The sequence below is a fragment of the Camellia sinensis genome, chromosome 3, assembly GCF_055761805.1.
Source record: "Camellia sinensis isolate YWXY chromosome 3, ASM5576180v1, whole genome shotgun sequence".
NCBI lineage: Eukaryota > Viridiplantae > Streptophyta > Magnoliopsida > Ericales > Theaceae > Camellia > Camellia sinensis.
The window spans coordinates 153,203,798-153,226,087 of NC_138963.1; the positions used below are offsets into that span (position 1 = coordinate 153,203,798).

Genomic DNA, 22,290 nt, shown 5'->3' on the forward strand with positions numbered 1-22,290 from the left:
TATGGACTGATGGCGTCTATCTCCCATGATACAATGATCTTCACAAATTGTAGAAACACTCGAAAACAATTTGTTCGACGAACAAAACCTGTGTTCTAACGCTTTGATTTTTTTTTTCCTATAAAATATGAAGATTATATCATGCAACAGAGCAAAAAGAAGGCAAGAAATGCTGAATTTCGAAATGGTAAAATGCTGGAATAGGGCTGGTATTTATAGGCTATACAAATTGCCGAACAGATGCAGTATTTTGAACGAACAGATACAAAATAAATTCAAACAGATCTGGACAATTTTGAATTTTGTAAGCTGCTGGCAGTTAAATTCGAAACTACTGGGCAGTTTCTGGGAGTTTAATAACTGAAAAACTGTTTGAATCTGTGAGGAATTTCGGACTGAAGAAGATAAAATTAGACAAAAAATTAATTCAATTTTTGGCACAAAATTTGAATTTAATTTCATTTGAAAATTCAAATAAATTTTGTCCAAAAATTAATATTAGAATCGACCTGACCCACACTCACGCTCGGCCGGCAGTGGCGCGCGTGTGGTGGTTTGGGCTAAGGTTCACTTTGTCCATAACTCATCCCTTCTACAAACTTGGGGCCTAACCCAAGGTTGTACACCTAGAACTTATATACACACATAAGTTCTCTTCAAGTTTCAATGTGGGACAAGCCTCACAAGGAAACCCACATTTAAAACTTAAATGTCCAATTCCACAAACCCGAAAACGACGTCAACTTCCCATTCACTCATAAATGGTTTTGACGAACCGTCTTCACCGTGTGACTTGCCATGCAGCAAGAAACACGTCACCTTTTCGGACCCACTCCAAAAGACGTTTGGAGCCCACTCAATTTTAGGCTCAAAATTAACCCAAAATAAACCTTATAAAACCAAAATTTTCCAACATTCTTTGCCAATGATCTCATCTTTTTCGGAATAACCACCAAAACAAATTGTCTCCACTGTTAAAAATTTTTGTGATGTTTCGGGCCTAAAAGTCAACTCCTCAAATCCAAGGTTCTATTCTCGAACAATGTGGAATCCCACACCAGTGCCTCTTTAGCAACCATCCTTCAAATCCCCACAACCACAAACTTGGGTATGTATCTGGGCTGCCCTATCCATCACAACAGACCAAATACCGTTTCTTTTCGTTTCCTTATTGATAAAATTCAAAATAAACTCATGGGATGGAAAGCCCGTCTACTCTCACCTACTGGTCGAACCACTTTAATCAAAGCCGTCAGTGTGGCTATCCCCTCGTATATCATGCAAAGCAATTTCCTCCCAAGAAAACCATTGATACCATTGAGAAATTAAATAGAGATTCACTGCAGGAAAAATTTCCTTTACCGGCGTTGCAAAAACGCCGCTATAAGTGGTAAAAACGCCACCAAAGTCTATGCCGACGTTTTTACATTACGTCGCTGATACGGCCGTCACTATAGGTATAAGGCGTTTTATAAACGTCACTGATGCTTATAGTGACGTTTTCATAAACGCCGATATACTATTTAATCTGCCCAAATAATTCAGCCAAATATAATTGATGACGTCACAGAATATAGTGGCGTTTTGAACAAAAACGCCATCTTTTTTTCCTTTATTTGTTAATTTAATTAATATAAAAATATGCTATGAGGTGGTTATTTACATTCCATTCACATTCCAATTTGTACAAAACACATCATACCAGAAAATAAGAATAAAAGTTGATAAAACCATCAAATTCAATATTTTACATAACAATTCGACTGTACATGTTCATAAAAAGCATATTTAAGTTATAAAATTCATCCCAATCTTTAAAAAACAAAAAAAACAAAAAAAATCTGAAATTCACCAATCAGCACACCAAGGAAAACCTGTTTCCATCAGTGAAGGACTTATTGACTTTTGTAGAGCCAGTGTTGTTCTGAGGCTTTCTGGTTATATCCCCCACTTTCTGTTTCTTTGAATAATTGGATCGAGTCAATTTTCTGGCACTGTTCTTTGAAGAATCATCCACTGTGGTAATTGAAGACAAATCCACCCCTTTCTATACCTTCCCAAGAGTTCTCTTTCTGGAAGCATCTGCTGAGGCCAGAGCTCTCTCCTTCTGCAAAACTTTCCTTTTGCTCAAGAGTAGCTCTAATGCTTGTCTTTCCTTATTTTGTCCATCATCTGGGAACTTTATGTGGTTTCTATTTGGAGTTCTAATTTCATCATCAATCTCATGTTCTCTAGTAAAAGGAAAATTTTAAATAATTAATTTGCAAGCCACTGCAGAAAAAATAAAGGAGAAAAAGAATAAGGACACTTACAAGTAATAAATCAAAATACGGTTTGGAATAAGACCTTCCCAAGCCCTTTGCAGGATGCCCTCATCCTCCAGATCTTCAAAAGTAATATTCCTGATGAAAGTAAACCAAGCATCAACCATTGAAAACTAGTAGTTAAATTAGACCATACGTTTTCATGATAGCATTCAGAAACAAGTGGAACATTGTGGAAACATTTAAATGGTTTTACCCCGGCAAGCATTTTCTATGGTGCGACTTGGAACAATGTCTGCAAACTGCAAATTGCAAACTGCAAATTGCAAATCAGGTTCCAACTTATTTTCACCCAGTTTGCAGATAACGCATTTATGAATGGGACATGTGAAAAATTCCCCAGCAGCTATCTTCTTCCGAAGCTCTTCTGCCTCAGCTGCACTCTTACGGTGGAGCAGTTTTGCAACACAATGTGGATGGTAAAAGAGACCACATGTTGCAGAAACACAGGGAAAGACCCACAAGGTATTTAGAAGGTAAAATTTTAGGCAAATCAGATGCAGATCCAATCACTGCTCACAATGAGGTCAAGAAAGTCAAGCAACATAACTCACTATAGAAATGTGAATTGGCATGCTAATATATTCACCTCAATTATGGAATTCTAATCAGTTATTAGAAAACTAGAAGGAATTAGTAATCCAGAAATGCATATTAAAATCAAATCAGGAAAACAGAAGTAAATAGACTCATAAATAAACTCAAATTTCTAATCTGTCTTTGGGAAAAGAAAAACAGAAAAGAAAAACAAAAATACAACCCAACAACCAGACTTCTAGAACAAATAGAAAAAAATAAAAAATTTGATCACCGTCAAAATCTCTTTACAAAGCAAATAAAATAAGCAAAATAGCATGAAGAATAAGGAACATAAAACCAAAGATGTGATCCAAAATACAAAGGGCAAGACCAAACTATCCCAAGAAGCATCTAGACACCCTAATGGAACTCAAGCTAGCAGATCAAACGAGCCAAGCATACAGACAGCATTATGAAGACTAAGATATATGTTTCATGGAAAATAAATACCATAAAAGAGGAGAAGAATAGGAGGGGAGGAGAATTATGCAACACAAAATCATCCAATATGACTTCACACAGCATCTCCAGGGATTGATTGACTCATTAATAATTTAAAATAATTATTCTATCTCATTTCAAAATATTTGTTGAAATTTAACCAAGAAGATTATTTTAAATGTTGCTCTAGAAACACTAAGTGGCTAAATTTTGCTCTTGATGGAATACCTTCAATTTTTATAATGATAATAGCTAAACTTAACCAAAAAGAATTCTATGAAGATCCAATGGGGAAAATGTACCGTCAACATTTAAATATTAGTTCAATTTTCCAGAAGAACTCGTACCTCTGCACCAAACAATTTATCAGAAGAACCTAATTCCCCACAAGAGAAATACTGATGGTGCTTCTTTTGATAGTTCTCACAGAAAAAATTTTGTATTGCCTGTAAAATCAATTATAAATGCTCTCCAAAATTTCCAACAACTTGCCACTTTAAAGATCGGATCTAATTTCAGCCCCACTTTGTCTACTAACCTCAAAACCTTTCCACTGCCTATTATAGGACTCTATCTACACGCTTTCCTTTTCCCAACCCAACCATAAAGCTAATCATAAGCAGCTTTTTGTTCAGTTCTTTTTACCAATGAAGCTTGATCTATCAATATGTAACATGTTCTCACATAACAACATTAATAAATGTACAATGAAACATTTTGCATTCAGAACTGGTTGAATATGAGGTTACAAACTTACAAAGGTAGTAGTAGTGGTAGTAACACCAGTAGTAGTAGAAGAAGAAGAAGAAGAAGCAACAAAGATGGAAGATAAATTTAATTAAAATTAAAAAAAAATAAAAATAAAAATGAAAAAGAAAAAGAACAAGAATAATATGAGCTAAAAGAAAAAAAATAGCAACTATTAGTATACCAAAGTATCTCTAGCATCAAATGTAACAAAAAAAAACTCCAGAAATTTGCCACCGGACAGAAACTAATAAATAAGTTACAAATACATGTGCAGACTTGACACTACAGTACTCCTTCAATAAACAGCAATATAATGGATAACAGGGAATTGACCTTTCGGTTTGGGAACAAGATGAGGACTCCAAAGATATCCATAAGGTACATCTGGGGAACTATAAGAACCACTTAAATATGTCACAGGTCTCAGCTTCAATTTTTTCTTCCTAAACTCATTTATAATGTCCCATATTCCAAGCCAAATTAGTGCATCAACAATTTGATATGATAGCTGCAAAAAACATTAATCTTCATTTAGAAATGGAAACAAATAATAGAAGCATTCTTTTGAAATTAATTGAGACCCAATAGATTATTAAGACATAAACGCAAAAAAAAAATGTAGAAGAACAGGCTTACTCTATATCCAACTTCTTGTTTGACACGAGAAAAAGGATGTGGAAACTCGCTGGTAGGCCTGGAAAAAAAAATGTTCAATAAACACGCCTACTTAACTCAGTAGTGCACAGAATGTACGCCTAAAATTATATAGAGATTAATTTACGACGCTGGAATAAGTAGGAAACTTAAAACAACAGTACAGATTTGTCAAATTAACATTTTAAGCATTTAACCAGCTCCCCCTCCCCACCCAAAAAAAAAGAAAAGTAAAAAGCTTACGTCCATGGCATTGTGAAAAATACATGGAGTGGTACTTTTAGTGCCTCTGCAACATGCGTATGTCCTGAAGAAGTATTTTTTCACATGAGGAATCAGTTGAAATAAATTTTATCAACACTTCAGATTATGAAAATCGACAGATTATTCAGCACAAGAAAAACAAAAAACAAAAACTACAACAAGAAATAACAAAGAATACAGATTAAAGAAATATCCACTTTAAATGGAACTCTAGTATCCGGATCAGGATATGTGCATGCAGGAAGTAAGGAGAATATGATTTCCTTTATTTGATTTCGCTGAATGGGTATTTCTGAAGGTCCAGATGGCAAGAACCCTTTATTTTTTACCATGTCTGCACAAAGAATACAGATTAAAGAAATAAATAACTGAAGGGGCACTTGTTACATCTTCCTTTCAACTTTTACTCAAAATGCAATCTACGTCAACTTTTACCTTCTTAAAAAAGCTTCCACTTTTTAATTGGTCATTAGTTACTCAAGGAGATGGAAGTAGTCCTGCTGGAGGGACCCACCCTCTAATACCTCTAGACAAGGTTTTCTATTCAATAATGTTTCTCTTATCATCAAGTATAATGGAGAAGATTCATTCATTTCGAAAAGCCCATAAATTTAAGCAGCGCATTGCAAGGAAAATATAAGAACTATAAATTCCATACAAAAAACTGAAACTAAAAACTCCATATCTAATAAATCAAGTTCTGAACTGGTTAACTTTATAAGCCAATCTCTCAGGACAAGGAGATCAAGAATGCAACCTTGTTCAATAACTCTTAATCAAACTAAGGAGTCTAAAAGAGAAAACAAGAACTATGCAAACTATACAAAAAAAGAAATGTACAATTGATGGTACCATGAATAAAGTTGAACAAAAAATGGTTAAAACATTTCTTGAAAAACAAAAACAAATACAAAAACAGAGACTTAAGTCATACCCTTGAGAGGCGAGAAGAACAAGAACAAGAATATCCAAGTTTATATCTTCCATTTTCATATATAAGAGGAAGAAGCAAACTCCAAAATTTCTCAGTCGCACTTTACCAGTCAATTACGCACAAAAACCAACACTCACAGAACCTGTACTGTACAAAACCACAGCCATTCAGAAACATGAAGTCAATCTTGATTAATGTGATGGACCAACAAACATATTCGTGAACTTTCACCATAAGAAAAAACTTACAGATCATTAGAAAAAACACACAGAACCTGTACTGTACAAAACCACAACCATTCAGAAAGATGAAGTCAATGTTGATTAATGTGATAGACCAACAAAGATCACCACGAACGAGTCAGAAATAGAGTCGGTTTGAGGATGTTAATATGCTTTGAGATCGTAGATCAATCGATCGATCGATAATCGATCTGTGTTCTCTTTAACATAAATTAGTCTATATATAAATCAAACAGATCTGAGATTGTAGATACAGATCTGAGATCGAAGATACAGATCTGAGTTCGTATATAAACAAAATCAAAAAATCAGAAAATGAGACTCACAAAATTAATCTTCAAATCGGACTGATCGAAAGCTTTGAGCCAAGATGGAGAGAGCCGGATAGAGATTACGATCGTGAATCGGAGCCTACGATGCTCAATCTAGTGAACTTTCACCATACGAAAGAGGAGTGATGAAGAAAACCCTAGATCTATCTCGGGACTGAGAGAAACGAGTGGGCTAAAAAAAGGAGAAATATGTGAATACACCCAGCACGCGTGTTTTTTTAAATGAGTTGCTCACAAAATATTTTGAAAATCGTTTTGAAACAACGGTTTTTAAAAAAACGCCATAACAAAAACGTTGTTATAGGCCAGTTTTCTTGTAGTGATTTTTGGGGGGTTTGAATGGGAAAATGTTTCAAAACCTAAGCAGATTGGTGGTTTAGGCATTAGATAGACATACTTTGTCAATCAAGTGTGCATGGCCAACCTTAATTAGCGCTTGGCAAATGAGAAAAACTCCTTGTGGACAAAAATCCTTAAAGCCAAGTATCATGGCACCTCTCCACTTATGGAAAGAGCCTCCTTTACCTATGAAAGTATATCCAAAGGTAGAGACCTATTCAATAAAGGCACAAAAATTCTCATAAGAAGTGGCGCTACTACCAACTTTTGGTTTGATCATTTCACTGGCCTAGGCCCTCTTAGAAATCTGATGGAGGGACCTTTTACACCCGAAGAAGAAAATTTGAAAGTGAGGAACTGTTGGATCTCAAATGACTGGAACTTTGATAAAATTTCGATCACCATTCTTACAGAATTTATGTCCAGTCTCTTCCTCCCATTCTGTTACGAATTTGAGTTATAAGTTTTGGTTCATCTTTTCAATACAACACAATAAAATTCTTTTCATTGACGTTAAGAGAATATTAACACAATCGCTTGATAAAAATTGACATTTATTATTTGTAAGGACTTTTCAGATCCTTACTTGTATGCTTGAATTACATTCATGGCATTTAAAGTGTCAAAAATAACCAACAATGACTATTTCTAAATAATAAGAGATAAAATACAAGTGGCCTAAATTAGATGGATAAAATGAATTTTTCACTAATTTGTAATAATAAAAATAATAGAATAAAAGATTCAACCATTCCTTACTCACTAACGCACTAATCACACATTTATTGTGTTCACACTATGTGTGCCTTTATATAGCAATCAAGACAAAAATACAACAATGATTCATCCCACTAAAAACATCACCACTAATAGCACTAATGCATTAAAAAGTAAAAAAAAAAAAAAACACAACTCCAAGACCAAAACATCACATCATTAATGGTGGGACCCACTGCCACCTAATTAGTGGGAGCACTAATTAGTGCTCCCAAGCATTTTTCGACAAAAATACTATAGAAAAAGATTTTGTACCAAAAAATCAAAATTAAGCAAAAAAAAGAAATCACTCATTCTCTCTCTTAAACTCTCTTTCTTATTTTCTCTCTCTTTGGGTCTCTCTCTATATATGTATGCATTCAACTACTATTTTCGGGATTTAAGAGTTGATAATGTTTTTGGAAAAATGAAAGTTCACTTAGGAAAACTAGTAGTCTACTGTCTGATCAAGTCAAGCCCTACTCACCTAGCTTAGTCATGCATGATTATCATGCTTATTTTTTAACTGATAGGTGAGACGGACTCGCTTAGGTTGATCTCGAATTGATCAAGCTCTCTCTCATTTGCTAAAAAAAATTTAAATTATGTTTATTTTTGCCACTCATGTATGAAGTCAGTGATTATATCTCAATGGATTGTTGTACTAGAGTTGTTGAAAATTGAATTAGTAAACTAGAGAGTTTACTTGCTTTTGATGGTTTTTTTTAAAATAAATAAGTAAGCATGGCATATCTTCTATTAGAGAAATTCATTAAACAAAATGACAATATTAACGCTTATTGAAAAATTAAAAAATTTCGAAATATTGATTTGTGATTATATTTCAATTTTAAACAATAAATAGCAATCACAATCAAACAATCAATAACAAATTAATACAACAATTTAATGTGAAAAAAATCACAATTATAACACTTCCAATTGTGATAAAAAAAATTACGAGCCAAAATCACAAAACAATCCACTAAGAAGACAAAGGAATTAGATACAGAAATTTTTAATCACCTAACGAATCCACGTCCAAATTGAACTAAGCCCGATGTGCCTCTTCCACCACCGTCTTCACCTCGGAACTGCTTTACCCAACATTGAATCCACAATGCCAATGTCGAATACACGACCATAAACAAAGTCGCAAAGACCGCTCGAGCCACCACTTTATTGCTTGAGTGGTGTGAGTAAAGGCAATGCAAACATATAGGCCAACTCGAGCGCAACATCTACCACTCGAGCGATAAAACTTATCTCTCAGAAATTCAGAACATAGGCAGAGATACTGGATGAACCATTTCACCGTTCGAGCGCACAAATGACCACTTGAACGCTCAAACAACTTTGACTTCTTCATTCATAGTTCACAAAGTGGCAAATAAAGAATGCTCAAAATACGAAATGTTAGTACAAACTCTTCTACACAGGAACAATTCGGATTGAATTTCCATCTAAATACTCACAATCTCACTGAAATAAAAGTGCAAATAAATTTACAACTAAAAAAAATTTTATCAAACGAAATTTCCAATTATAAAAATCTAACACTTATAATAAACACCAAAGCATGCATGCATGCATATGTCAAAAAAAAAAAAATATCACTTTTTGTCCATTCGTGAAGGAGAAGAAATGATATTTCTATTTTTTTTTATTTTTTATGTAGTTGTATATTATAAAGTTGGTGTCTGGAATCACATATATCCATGAGTAATGCTAGCCACTATTTTTTACAAATTCATTTATAATGATTTGGTAAAGACATTGGACCATTAATTATTAAATATGTAACAAATTAAAAGTTAATATTTACCATTACATATCATTGTGGGTTGTTGATAGAAGTCTGAGTTTTTGTTTTTAGGAGTGTCCAAACATTTTTGTACATGCATTTGTATTTTCTTATTTTGTAGTATACTGTGTACAAGTACTAGGTAATTAAGGATTGTTGAGTTGTACGGAAATTGGCCTTTGTAAAGTTAATGTAATACTCTCCATTGTGATGGGTAAGGTATTATTTATTTTATTACAACAAAAAAAAAAACGTATTATTTAAGAGTACTTATCAATCAATCTTATTAATTAAATATATTTATTTATGTAATGCCATGGAAGGAGCCCTACTGGATCTTGTTCTCCCAAGCATTATCAACACCCAATATATATAATGAAAGAGAATAACATAGTAGGAAGAGCATAGCATTCTTTTCTGTTGAACTATTTCCCAAAAGTTACAATATTGTTCATTACATTCTCAACAAGCAAAATAGTTCAATAGACAAGACCATGAACAAAAATCAAGTTCAAAAGGAATTTTCTTCCAAAATATGTTCTTTCCACACTTGCACATAAGTCAGTCCTTAATTACAATCATAACAACCAAAACCCAACAAAACTTCAATAGATGTGTCATCAAGCTCCAAGAATCCTTTCTTATGAAAGGCCATCACTTAGTGGACACATCGTCTTCATTTCTTGAAATTGTTAGCTTGGGGTCAGCATAAGCTCAGTAGGTCATGAATTTAACAAGTTATATAACCAACTAAAAAACTTATGATCATGCAATGCAACAATTGAAAATATAGAAATGAAGATGGGTACAGAGGCTATGTGAGTAAAAGAAAAGATGCAATGCATGAACTTTGTTTTATCATTTCACATTCACTTCGGGTAGTAAACGTATTATGACATCCCTAGTAAGAGCCGAAAGTCAAAATATACGTATATATATATATAGTTTTGTAGGCTCCAGAAACGGTGGGGCGATGGCACCCAAAAAACATTTTGCCTTCCACATTGGCCGGCTCCATAAACGGTGGGGGCGTGGACACCCAAAATCATGTGTTTTCCACATTTGCCAGCTCTAGAAACGGCGGGCTCGTGGACACCAAAAAAAAATATTTTTCCAAATTTGTCCTGCGATATGCGCAGACGGGGCAATTGGACACCTTGACTCCCCGCGCAAGTACCAATTACATGACACAACTCAAAAACCAACCCAACTCACTACCCAGACTCATAGACTGCTTACCCCCTTCCGCTATTCAACAATCACTTCATCATAGTGTCAAAAGAGAAATTGATAATGTGTATGATGCATGAATTTATAAATCTTCAATTTTTCCTACAATGATTTCAATTCATAACAATTCACTACTTTATACATCAATAAGAGAGGATACCTCACAAGCAATTCTCATTATCATCAAGGATTATATAGGAAAAAAGCTTCAAATGTTACATTCCACCCTTAATGTTAAGTAAATACATCAATTTTATGTTTTTGAAACCAATTGAGCAAAACCCCTCTTTATTGAATAAATTTCAAAAGTAGGGTTTATAGAAAATTTGGGTTTTCCTCTCAAATGTACAAATTGGAGATCAACTCTCCTCATCACCTCTATAATCTTCAATAATAACATGATTTCATCCATAATCATAGAATATCACCACATTTTTCTCCAATCACTTACTAGCAATACAACCCATACATATATATATATATATATATATCTACACCATGAATAGTTAATGAAATTACCACACACGTGTTTCAAATTGAAGATATAGCGAGTTAAAGACACGCCTACCTCGAATTTGGAAGCTAGGGTTGTAGACCACACTCGAAACTTCGATGATCTGAGGAAACAATCGATAGGGATGTTGATCTAGACTTCCTTTCAACTTTCTTTGGATGATTTTGAGGAAATCTTGGGTTGAAGTTAGAGAAATCTAAGGTTTGTAGGTTAGGGCTTTCGGAAAAATGGAGTTACAGAGATAGAGAGTGTGAAAAGTGGGGGGGGGGGGAGGGGAAATGAGTAAGGTTTGACTTATAAAAATTTGCTGTCCTGACTGACCGCTCGAGCGCAACTTCCTTCGCTTGAGCGAACAGCACAAATTTGGAAGGATCGCTCAAGCGAAAAATGAGAGGTTCCAAAAGTTTTGTAGAGCTACAATGAAATTACTTGGAGCAAACATTCTACACTCGAGCGATCCGCTTGCAAAACTGCCAACTACTAGGAGCAGAAGATTTGCGCCCAAGCGACCCGAAAAACCCAGGCGTCACAATTTATACCTTTACTGATAAATTTATAACCGTAAATTTATTATAAAAATAAGAGAGACTAATAAATTTATCACTTAATAAATTTATCAATAAAATTTAATGATAATAAGTCTAAAAAATAAGACTTATTGACAATTTACCCTATTTAGTTATCAGCAGTGATTTAGACCACTAAAATAGCACCACTAATGCCAGCTCTAATGAACTGGCAGTGGAAAAAAAAAAAAAAAGTAAAACATCACATCAGGAAGTGGACCCCACCAATTAGTGCTCTCCTAGTGCTCCTAAATTAGTGATCTTAAACATTTTTCTTTAGTTATCCTCACATTTGATATACTATATTTGGTTAGGATAGTGCTGTGCAAATAAATTTTTTTATACAAATAGACAGCTTCTCTCCGATCCACTAGATGGTGCTATTTTGACTCGTTGAATCTATCACGAATTCTGTTTCGATGATCTAAACTATTCATTTTGTTTACATTTGTGTATTTCATCGGCATACAAAAATTAGGTAGATCTGATAATCGTAACACCTTTAATTTTATTGCATTTGACACCAAAAAAATGGATGGTTTATTTTTAAAAACACAATTAACATCTTCTTCTTCTTCTTTTGTGATGAACGTGATAAATTGAATAAATTATAATTATCAATCAATCTTTTTTTGTGTGTGTGGATGAAATATACAAAGTACTCGACAAAATAAATAGTTCAAATTATCAAAATAAGATCATAGTGAGCCCCATAAACTCAAACAATACTTTATAACTCAGAGGGAATCCTTCTCCAAATTTTAAATGGGAAAAATACAAAACAATGGTACTTAAAAAAACATACAAAGTCATGAAAAAAAAATTTAAAATTTTAATTATTATTAATATTTATAATAATTTTTAAAAATACCAATGATGGATATTTCTCCACTTTAAATTGTCATTGCAATATCAGTTTTATTGATTGTGTGCAAATGACAATCCTTGACTTTAATTATTTCATGCGATTCTGTTGTTCTGTCTAGTTTTTAGCATAGAGAAAGTGGGAACGATATATAGTCCCATTTTTTTTTCTTTTTTTTTATCCATTCAGTCCGTTTGGATATATATTGACTCATTTATCGGTTATATTGGAGTGTCACATTTAAAAAAGTATACTAAAAAGTTTTTTTAGTATCACATTATACCTGTCACATTGGAATATCACATTTGAGAAAATTACACTAAAAAATTTTTAATGTTTTTAGAGCGTCACATCGTACCCACCACGTTGAAGTGTCACATGTCACGTTTGGGAAAAGTACATTAAAGAACGTTGTCACATTCGAAAAAAGTACATTATGGCTTCGTTTGGGAAGCCATGGTTTGGGCTTTTTTGGCTATTTTAGCCACAAAAAATAAAATAGGCTATTTTAGCCATAACAAACAAAACATCACATCCAACCCATAATCATTACATTCTTCTCTCACAAAAAAACTCAAAAAAGCCAAAAAGCCAAAAAATCCTTCCCAAACCAAGCTTTTAAGCCCAGGCTAAAATAGCCAAAAAAGCCAAAAAGTCAACCCACTTCCCAAACGGAGGCTAAAAGTTTTTAGTTTTTTTGGAGTAAAAATTTTGGATCGTCACATCGTACCTATCACGTTGCCACATTTGAGAAAAGTATACTAAGAAGTTTTAAATTTTTTTGGAGTGTCACATTAATACCTGTCACATTAGAATATCACATTAAATCTGTCACATTAATAAAAGGGTATAGATGTCCACCAAAATACTACCAAAATAAAAAATAAGACCACACGAAAAGAAACTCTCCACTAATAGAATTTAACAGATCAATTGAAAAAAATTTGAAACTAATTAGAGTATTTATTTATGAGATAGTAGGATTTATTGATAAATATTCCTTAAAAATAAGGGAGCAGCTACGGTGTACACTTTAAAAAAAAAATGATCATGTTGTAACTTTTCACATTAACAGAATTCTTAATATTTCTTATGATAGATAGATTGCAACATTTAGGTCCGGTTTGTTTGGCTTCATAGGTGGGGGATTAGACTATCAATCATGCGGGTTCCACATAGCCCATGTTTGGTTAACAAAAATATAAGGGAATTAGTAGTCTCATGGGACTATGAATACCCTCACATAGAGGGATTAGCTTGACTGAATTTTGGGTGGGATTAAGAAAATAGTGAGGGGATTTAGTCTATTTTATATTAAAAAAAAATTTAAAAAAAAAATTTTTTTTACCAAGTACACATGTTTGTTTTAATATTTGTTCGATTTTTTTTAATATAGAAATAATTTATTTATTTATTTATTTTATACAAAATAATTTAACAATCACATTATTAATCATCTCCTATACTATCATCAAAATAAACACACATTCACATAATCCCTCACAATCCTCACATTAACAAACTTTTCACTAACAATCATTTCACTAACAATTTCATCCAACCTAATCCGCCAAACAAATGTGACCTTAAACTATATCATTCATAATCTAATCACAATAATTCATAATTTTCATTTTAAAAAGATGCATCATAAATTTTTTATTTATAATTTTTATTACAAAATGACATAACATTTTTTACAGTGTAACTTTTTCTTTTTTTTCTTTTTTAAAAGGGGTGGGTACTAAATATTTTTTCTAGAAAATAATGCTGACGAGAAACTCCAGTCCAACCAAATCAACTCGAAAATAAATTTGTCCGCACATTTTTTTTTTAATGTGTAAATATAATACACAAAATTCGATTAGTTTAAATATACGGACACCATCTCCATTTAAAATGATAGATCACACTCATCTCAACTCGTCAAAATATATATATATATATATATATATACTAGCAATTGCCATACGCAATACGTATATAAGTCAAATAAATAAAAATAAAATAAAACATTTATCATATATTATGTGCTAATTAAGTGGTAAGAGTATTATTCATTGAGCATAAGTCTAAGGTTCAAATGCTCTCCTCTCATCCATCTAATTTTTTTTTTATTTCAAATAAAAAAATAAACACCTGGCAGCATAAGAAACAAAGGTTTCAAGACACCATAAGGGTGTTCACTAGAAACAAAGGTTTCAAGACAAATGTTCACTTTATAATAATATAGATAGATTTGTTTCAAGACACCATAAGGATATTCACTCTATAATAGTATAGATAGGTAGATAAATAGATTACACACAACAAAATTAGACTCAGCCAACCACTAATAAGATATATGTAAGATAAGATTTCCACTAGCGTTTCTTAGAAGACTTATCCAAACCTATTGTAATAACCCTCACCATTGCTTACCGATAAACGCTGATTACCGTTAAACTGAACTGATTGTGACTGATATAACTGAACTGATAATAATCTGCTTAAAGTACTGAACTGACTAACTGAAAACTGGAACTGGATAGAATGAGTACATCTGTTTGAATTGCATTTTATCTGTTGATTGTTTATTTGATCTGTTCGTGTTTTTATGTTTAAACTGCTAATTGAAGGCCCTATCGGCGACCGAATCCGGAATTGATTGATGTTTTATGATCCTCATAATTAACATGATTTTGTAGTGTATTTATCTGAAAACTGAGTAGGTATGAATAAATTAGATTAAATACTGATGGATTGCAAGTTTTGGACTTAATTACCAATAAGCACTACAAAAAAAAACACTTTTAGCGACCTATTTTTTGGTCACCAAAAGTGTAATTTTGGTTGCTGAAAGTATCCGCGACATGAACAAAATTGGTTGCTGAAGCCCTGTCACTAAATGCTTTGGCGACCAAATCAATTTTGGTTGCCTTTATAAATAAATTGGCGACCAAATACTTTCGTCACCAAAAGACTAAAATTTCGTCGCCATAAAGTAACATTTAGTCACTAAAAAATAGCCTTTAGCTGATGACATATTAAGTTTCAGCGACATATAAATGCGTCGCTAAAAATATCTTTCAGTGACTAAAAGAATTGGTTGTTGAATGTTAAAACTTTTGGCGACCAATCAAGTTTTGGGTCGCTAAAAAAATTATGGACACATACTTTCAACGACATAAATAAAATGTCACCAAAAGTAAACTTATAACTAAAAAAACCTGTCACCAAAAATTCATTATTTATAATTTTTTTTAACAATTTCCCTGTTTAATACATAATTCATAAACCTATAAATAATTTTTTTTAACAATTTCCCTGTTCAATACATCATTCATAAACCTATAAACATAAGCAAAATATAATTCAAATCAACACATTTGCGCAAAGCATCCAAAATATAAACTAAATTCAAAAGTAGTACCATATTAAATATAAACAACATATCAAATCCAAAACATCCAATTCAAGTACAAATCTCTTACAATCCCAAACTTCAAACATGTAATGCCTAAAGCCCTTCTAAGCTTGCAAATTCATAACAAAAACCTATGACAAAATATATCCAAAAATTCAAAATGTAAGCCTTTGATGCGCCCCGAACTATAATTCATCCATTGCCAATCCAAAAAACCTTCCAAGCTTGCAAATTCATAACAAAAACCTATGACAAAATATATCCAAAAATTCAAAATGTAATCCTTTGATGCTCCCCGAACTATATTCGATCCATTGCCAATCTGTCAAACATATGAAAAAAAAAATTATAATGTTAAAATGTTAATAATAAAGGTCTTGGTCTAAAAACATTGGTTTCACATTATAGATGAACAAATTGAGAGAAAATTTTCCTACGGTGAATTACAAAATTTCAATATACCAAAATCAAAAAGTAACACATAATTCACCAGTTAAACTTGGCATATATGAACTAATTACAAGCAATATCTCTATAAATTTGTAAACCAGTCACATGTTGTCCAACCAAAACCTAACTCAAATTATGTCATTATGGAATACTGATGAAATCCAATTTCAAGGTTCCAAAACAAGAGCAAATATCAATTGAGTAGGAGCTATCACTGCAATGAGATGTAATCCAAAGTGCTAACTTTACTTTCATGACTAAATTGAAATCAGAAGGACCTAAATCTTAAACTTGAGGCTGCTTTTACTTACATGAAGGTCAAATTATGAGATATGTGACATTTCTAGTATAGCATTATAATGTTCTTAGGAAACATAATAAGAGTTTAACATTGGGATAATGAAATTAAACCACATCTTTAGTCCCTAGATTAAAACAAAATATAGCAGCAATCTCAAAAACATAGGGATAATAAATCATCCTTTCTTTGAAACTCTCATTCCTAAACTCTAGTTCCTTCCTAAACTCTACTAGTCTCCTTCCTAAACTCTTATTTTCTTTTCTCTAGTTCCTCTCTAAACCCACACATCCCACCATACAAACCCACTAGCATTAAACCTACAATAGCCATCACGGCCAATAGATAGATAGTAGCCAACTGAGTACATAGCCCAATAATATTTTGTTCACCTAAATCTGCTAGAAATCCTGTTCAAGGCAGTTTCAAAAATGTTGTCCTACATTGACATGACAAAGTAGAAAAGGCAGCTTAGCCCAATGAAGATTTTCATTAGTGTCCATTTCAATGTGGATGCATGCTCTGTAACGCCCTCAAAATAATAACAATAAATCCATCAGATAAGCCATGCATTTACATTTAAACTAACCGCATTCCTTTGGTTCATTAGAATTCCAAGACATAAGTATTACATGTTAACCTCATAACAAAATGCCCTACGGGCTTACAGCTTTCCAAGTTAACACTTGGTTACAACAAAGAGTTCTAACTCGTTTACACATTAAGCCCTTGGCTTGAAATTACATGTAATACATCAAAAGTAAAACGACAAAACTATGCCCGCCACTAGCCTCCCAGCTATGTCCTTGGAGGTGGCATGCTTCCTGTACCTGAAAATGATATTCCCATATAGGGTGAGCCACAGCCCAGTAGAAATACACTAAACCAACCATGGACAATGACTAAAACATTAGCAATTGATAGTTGGTCAACACTGATACAATCACATAAATTACATATTTATGTCAACGACTTACAAGTCCCAATTACCTTTCATTTTCCCTTTTTCAACAGATAAGCATGCCAGCTCTATCATCATTTCCACAGATATGTATAAAAACTATATCTCACATTCAGATAAGCATAAAAGCTGTATCCACATTCTCAACAGATATGTATATCAACAACATCCACAGATAAGCATACAAGCTGTATCCACACTTCACAAAGATAAGCATATGAGCTCTATCTTCACTTCTCTAGACAAGCATATGAGCTCTGTCTACGGAGTTCATCCCCTATCTCCTCCCAATACCTATCCGGTTTAGAGGTACATCCCCTATCTTCCCCTAAACCGCGGAGTACATCCCCTATCTCCTCCTCTACACATAACGTATATAAACACATTGGTTCTATATACAATCACACAATACACACAATTAATGTATTCTATCAACCGTCAAGTTCCATGACACATTCCATTGATTAGTTTCCGTTTACCTAATCATCATGCATTGTCTACAACAATCTCGACTATCCTCCACCGATAGCCCAAAGCAGTTATTTCTAAAACAGAAAATAAATGCACAAATGGATATTCAATCAACATTTCATTTCCTCATTTCTCACCAATTAATTATCCCAATTAATTAAACAATGTAATTAGGCCATTTTCCATAATTACCATTTCAACCCTTAGGTCCCATTTTCATCAATGATTCAACAATCATTCCATTTTCTATGCCAAACATGCATCTAGGTTTATTATGAATAAAACCCTAACTTTTGTAAAATTACACAAAAGCCCCAAACTTTCACAAAATTACCAAACCAAGCCCAACATCTCAAAATACCAAAATTTAAAGACAAAACCCATAGAGAGGAGTAGGTTATCCCTACCTCAAATTCGGAGTCCCAAAGGAGAAGACGACAAAACCCAACGTGCTCCAAAACCCGAGATTTTCAGATTAAAATGAAGCCCTCGACGATCAACAACTTTTTTGTAAAGGCCAAAGGTGAGTAAATCACTCCTACTAGATCAAAACCTAGAGAGAAGGTAGAGTCTAGAGTGAGAGGCTCAACAATGGTGATTTTGGAAAAGTAAGAGAGAGAAGAGAAAGTGAAAAAGTGATTTGAAAAGTCACAATTTCGGGACTTTAACCCAGGTCTCCGCTCGAGCGTAAAACACCCCGCTCGAGCGGCCACTCACAGACTTCCGCTCGAGCGGCCAACCTCCCGCTCGAGCGCAGAATGCACTCGCCCAGCACTTTTGCAGAACCAGGCCTCCGCTCGAGCTCCCAACCCTACGCTCGAGCTCACAACACTGCACAACAAGATACTGGATGGATGTAATCTACGCTCGAGCGCCAACACCTCCGCTCGAGCGTACAGGCCAAAAATCTGGGCAACAAGTTTTGGTTTCTAAACTCAACCAACCTGTAACAAACCCGCTCAACACATCCTATAACTCAAATACAAAGTAAGAAAGGATGTAAACAAGATAATAAACAACTACCAACATCCACGGACACATGTCCGGATCACTATACAACAAGGGTAAACCCGGGATCGCTATAACCTCCCCCCCTTAAAGAATTTCGTCCCCGAAATTAAGCACAAGTTTTCAAAACAAGTTTTCCTTCATTTTAGACAATGTTACAATTTAACATTCAACAATTCGACCCATTACCGGTCAACCCATCCCTTAAATAAGAGACATATCACAATATGTAAACAACATATGTACTTTCAACATGCATCAACATTATGCACTATCCTTCCAATTTCAACAATATATTCAACAGATATAATGTTACATTCAACTTCCATATGAGGCAAGTTCCAAAACATACTACCAATAATCAAAATATTCTCAATGTTTCACAACTTAAGACATATATAAAAGCTCTTAAGTTCAACAAAATGTAAAATTCAAATACAAAATTACATATCAATAAACAAGTCCGGATATTTCTCTCGGACTTCCAACTCACGTTCCCAAGTGGCTTCCTCCACTCCGTGATGTTTCCACAAGACTTTCACCAAAGGAATGGTCTTACCACGCAGGACCTGATCCCGCCTATCCAAGACCCGAACCGGTCTCTCCTCATACGAGGCATCCTCATCTACCTCTAAATCGCTCCAATCCAGCACATGTGATGGATCTGGCTCATACTTCCGAAGCATACTCACATGAAACACGTCATGCACTCCGGACAACTGCGGCGGTAAGGCTAACCGATAAGCAACCTCACCTATCCTTTCAAGGATCTCAAAAGGACCAATAAACCGAGGGGATAACTTCCCACTCTTCCCAAATCTCATCAGGCCTCGCCTAGGTGATATCTTCAGAAGGACATGATCACCTACCTCAAACGCCAAAGGCCTCCTCCTACGGTCGGCATAACTCTTTTGTCGACTCTGGGCTGTAACAAGCCTCTTACGGATAAGCTCAACTTTCTCCGTCGTCTCCCTAACCAACTCCGGACCCAACAAAGGTGCATCACCCACCTCGGCCCAACACACTGGAGACCTACACGGTCGGCCATACAAGGCCTCAAACGGTGCCATACCGATGCTAGACTGAAAACTGTTGTTGTAGGCAAACTCTACCAATGGCAAGTGCCTCTCCCACGTCCCACTGAAATCCAGGACACAACCCCGAAGCATATCCTCGAGGATCTGAATAGTACGCTCGGACTGCCCATCAGTCTGAGGATGATAAGCCGTACTAAAGGTCAACTTAGTGCCCAAGGCACTCTGCAAACTCTGCCACAACCTAGCAGTAAAACGAGGATCTCTATCAGAGACGATCGTCACTGGGACCCCGTGCAATCTCACTACGTCCCGAATATACAAATCGGCAAGATGATCTACCGAATCTCTCACGCGCATAGGAATAAAGTGCGCCGACTTAGTCAACCGGTCTACAACCACCCAAATAGCATCACTACCCCGCTGAGTCCTCGGAAGACCCACAACGAAGTCCATAGTGACATGCTCCCACTTCCACTCGGCAATAGGCAAGGGTTGCAACAAACCCGCTGGCCTCTGATGCTCGGCCTTCACTTGCTGGCAAGTAAGGCACCTTGATACGAAAACAGCCACATCTCTTTTCATACCCCGCCACCAAAACTGGCGACCCAAATCCTGATACATCTTAGTACCTCCCGGATGCACCGCAAGGCGCGAATGGTGAAACTCTCGGAGTACCTCCTCTCGGCAAGCCTCCGGTACAAACAAACGGTCTCGGTATCTCACACTCAGGTCGGGATACACCGTCAAACCCTTCTCAACGTTCCCACTGGAGATCTTCTCTCGGAGGGATTCTACCTCAAGGTCACCTCTCTGTGCCTCTAACACTCTAATCACAAGTGTAGGCTGCGCAACAACAGAAAACAAGGCCGCAGCCTCGACAGATTCGCCCAGTAGCAAATCAAACTCGCCCAGTGCTCCCAACATCTCCCATTCCCGGATGGCTATACAAGCTACATCACTAATGGTTTTCCTACTAAGGGCATCGGCCACAACATTGGCCTTTCCCGGATGATAATGCAACTCAAAATCATAATCCTCGATGAACTCCATCCATCTCCTCTGCCTCAAATTCAAGTCTCTCTGTGTAAACAGATACTTCAAACTCTTGTGATCCGAGAATACCTCGAACCTCTCACCATAAAGGTAGTGCCTCCAGATCTTCAAGGCAAAGATCACAGCTGCTAACTCTAGGTCGTGTGTGGGGTAATTCTTCTCGTGTATTTTCAACTGACGTGAGCCATAAGCTACCACTTTCCCCTCTTGCATCAACACACAGCCCAAACCCTCTCGTGAAGCATCACAATAAACCGCATAACCCAACCCTCTCTCCGGAATAATCAATACCGGAGCGGTGGTCAATCTAACTTTCAGCTCTTGGAACGACTTTTCACAAGTCTCACTCCACACAAACTTGACTCCCTTCTGAGTCAGTCTAGTCAACGGTGACGCTAACCTGGAGAAATCTTTCACAAACCGACGGTAATACCCAGCTAATCCCAGAAAACTGCGGATCTCAAACACACTCTTAGGCTGTGCCCAACCTTGGATGTATCAACAGACACCCCTTCCCCGGATACCACGTGGCCTAAGAATTTGACTTCTCCCAGCCAGAACTCACACTTCCCAAACTTGGCATACAGCCTATGGGCTCTAAGTAGCTCAAGCACCACTCTCAAGTGTGCCTCGTGCTCCTCCTCAGAAGACGAATAGATAAGGATGTCGTCCACGAAAACAACCACAAATCGGTCTAAGAACTCCCGGAAAATCCGGTTCATCAAGTCCATAAAGACTGCCGGTGCATTGGTAAGTCCGAATGGCATCACCAGAAACTCGTAATGGCCATACCGCGTACGGAATGCCGTCTTAGGAATATCTTCCTCCCTGACCCTCAACTGATGGTAACCCGATCTCAAGTCTATCTTAGAGAAACAACGGGAACCCTTCAACTGGTCAAACAAATCATCTATACGGGGCATAGGATACTTATTTTTAACCGTAGCCCGATTCAACTTCCGGTAGTCTATACACAATCTCAAGGCACCATCTTTCTTTTTAACAAAGAGGG

The 22,290-nt window shown here is 35.4% G+C and overlaps 1 protein-coding gene across 4 annotated transcripts; it reads right to left on the minus strand.

Annotated features, from left to right (window-relative positions):
• Positions 1-1,699: 1,699 nt before the first annotated feature.
• Positions 1,700-6,826, minus strand: LOC114263441 (sterol 3-beta-glucosyltransferase UGT80A2). Of its 4 annotated transcripts, XM_082921185.1 has the most exons (9): positions 6,515-6,826; positions 6,195-6,225; positions 5,947-6,093; positions 4,992-5,055; positions 4,731-4,788; positions 4,428-4,602; positions 2,521-2,836; positions 2,313-2,402; positions 1,700-2,231 (listed from the first exon to the last, which is right to left on the minus strand). In XM_082921185.1, exons 4-7 carry the CDS (start codon positions 5,000-5,002, stop codon positions 2,709-2,711), a joined length of 372 nt encoding a protein of 123 aa, XP_082777311.1. In that variant the 5' UTR covers positions 5,003-5,055; positions 5,947-6,093; positions 6,195-6,225; positions 6,515-6,826; the 3' UTR covers positions 1,700-2,231; positions 2,313-2,402; positions 2,521-2,708. The 4 variants fall into 4 exon arrangements, with proteins under 4 accessions (XP_082777311.1, XP_082777310.1, XP_082777308.1 ...); XM_082921184.1 differs by lacking the exon at positions 6,195-6,225 and having other exon boundaries at positions 5,947-6,088; XM_082921182.1 differs by lacking the exon at positions 6,195-6,225.
• Between the last annotated feature and the right edge of the window lie 15,464 nt (positions 6,827-22,290).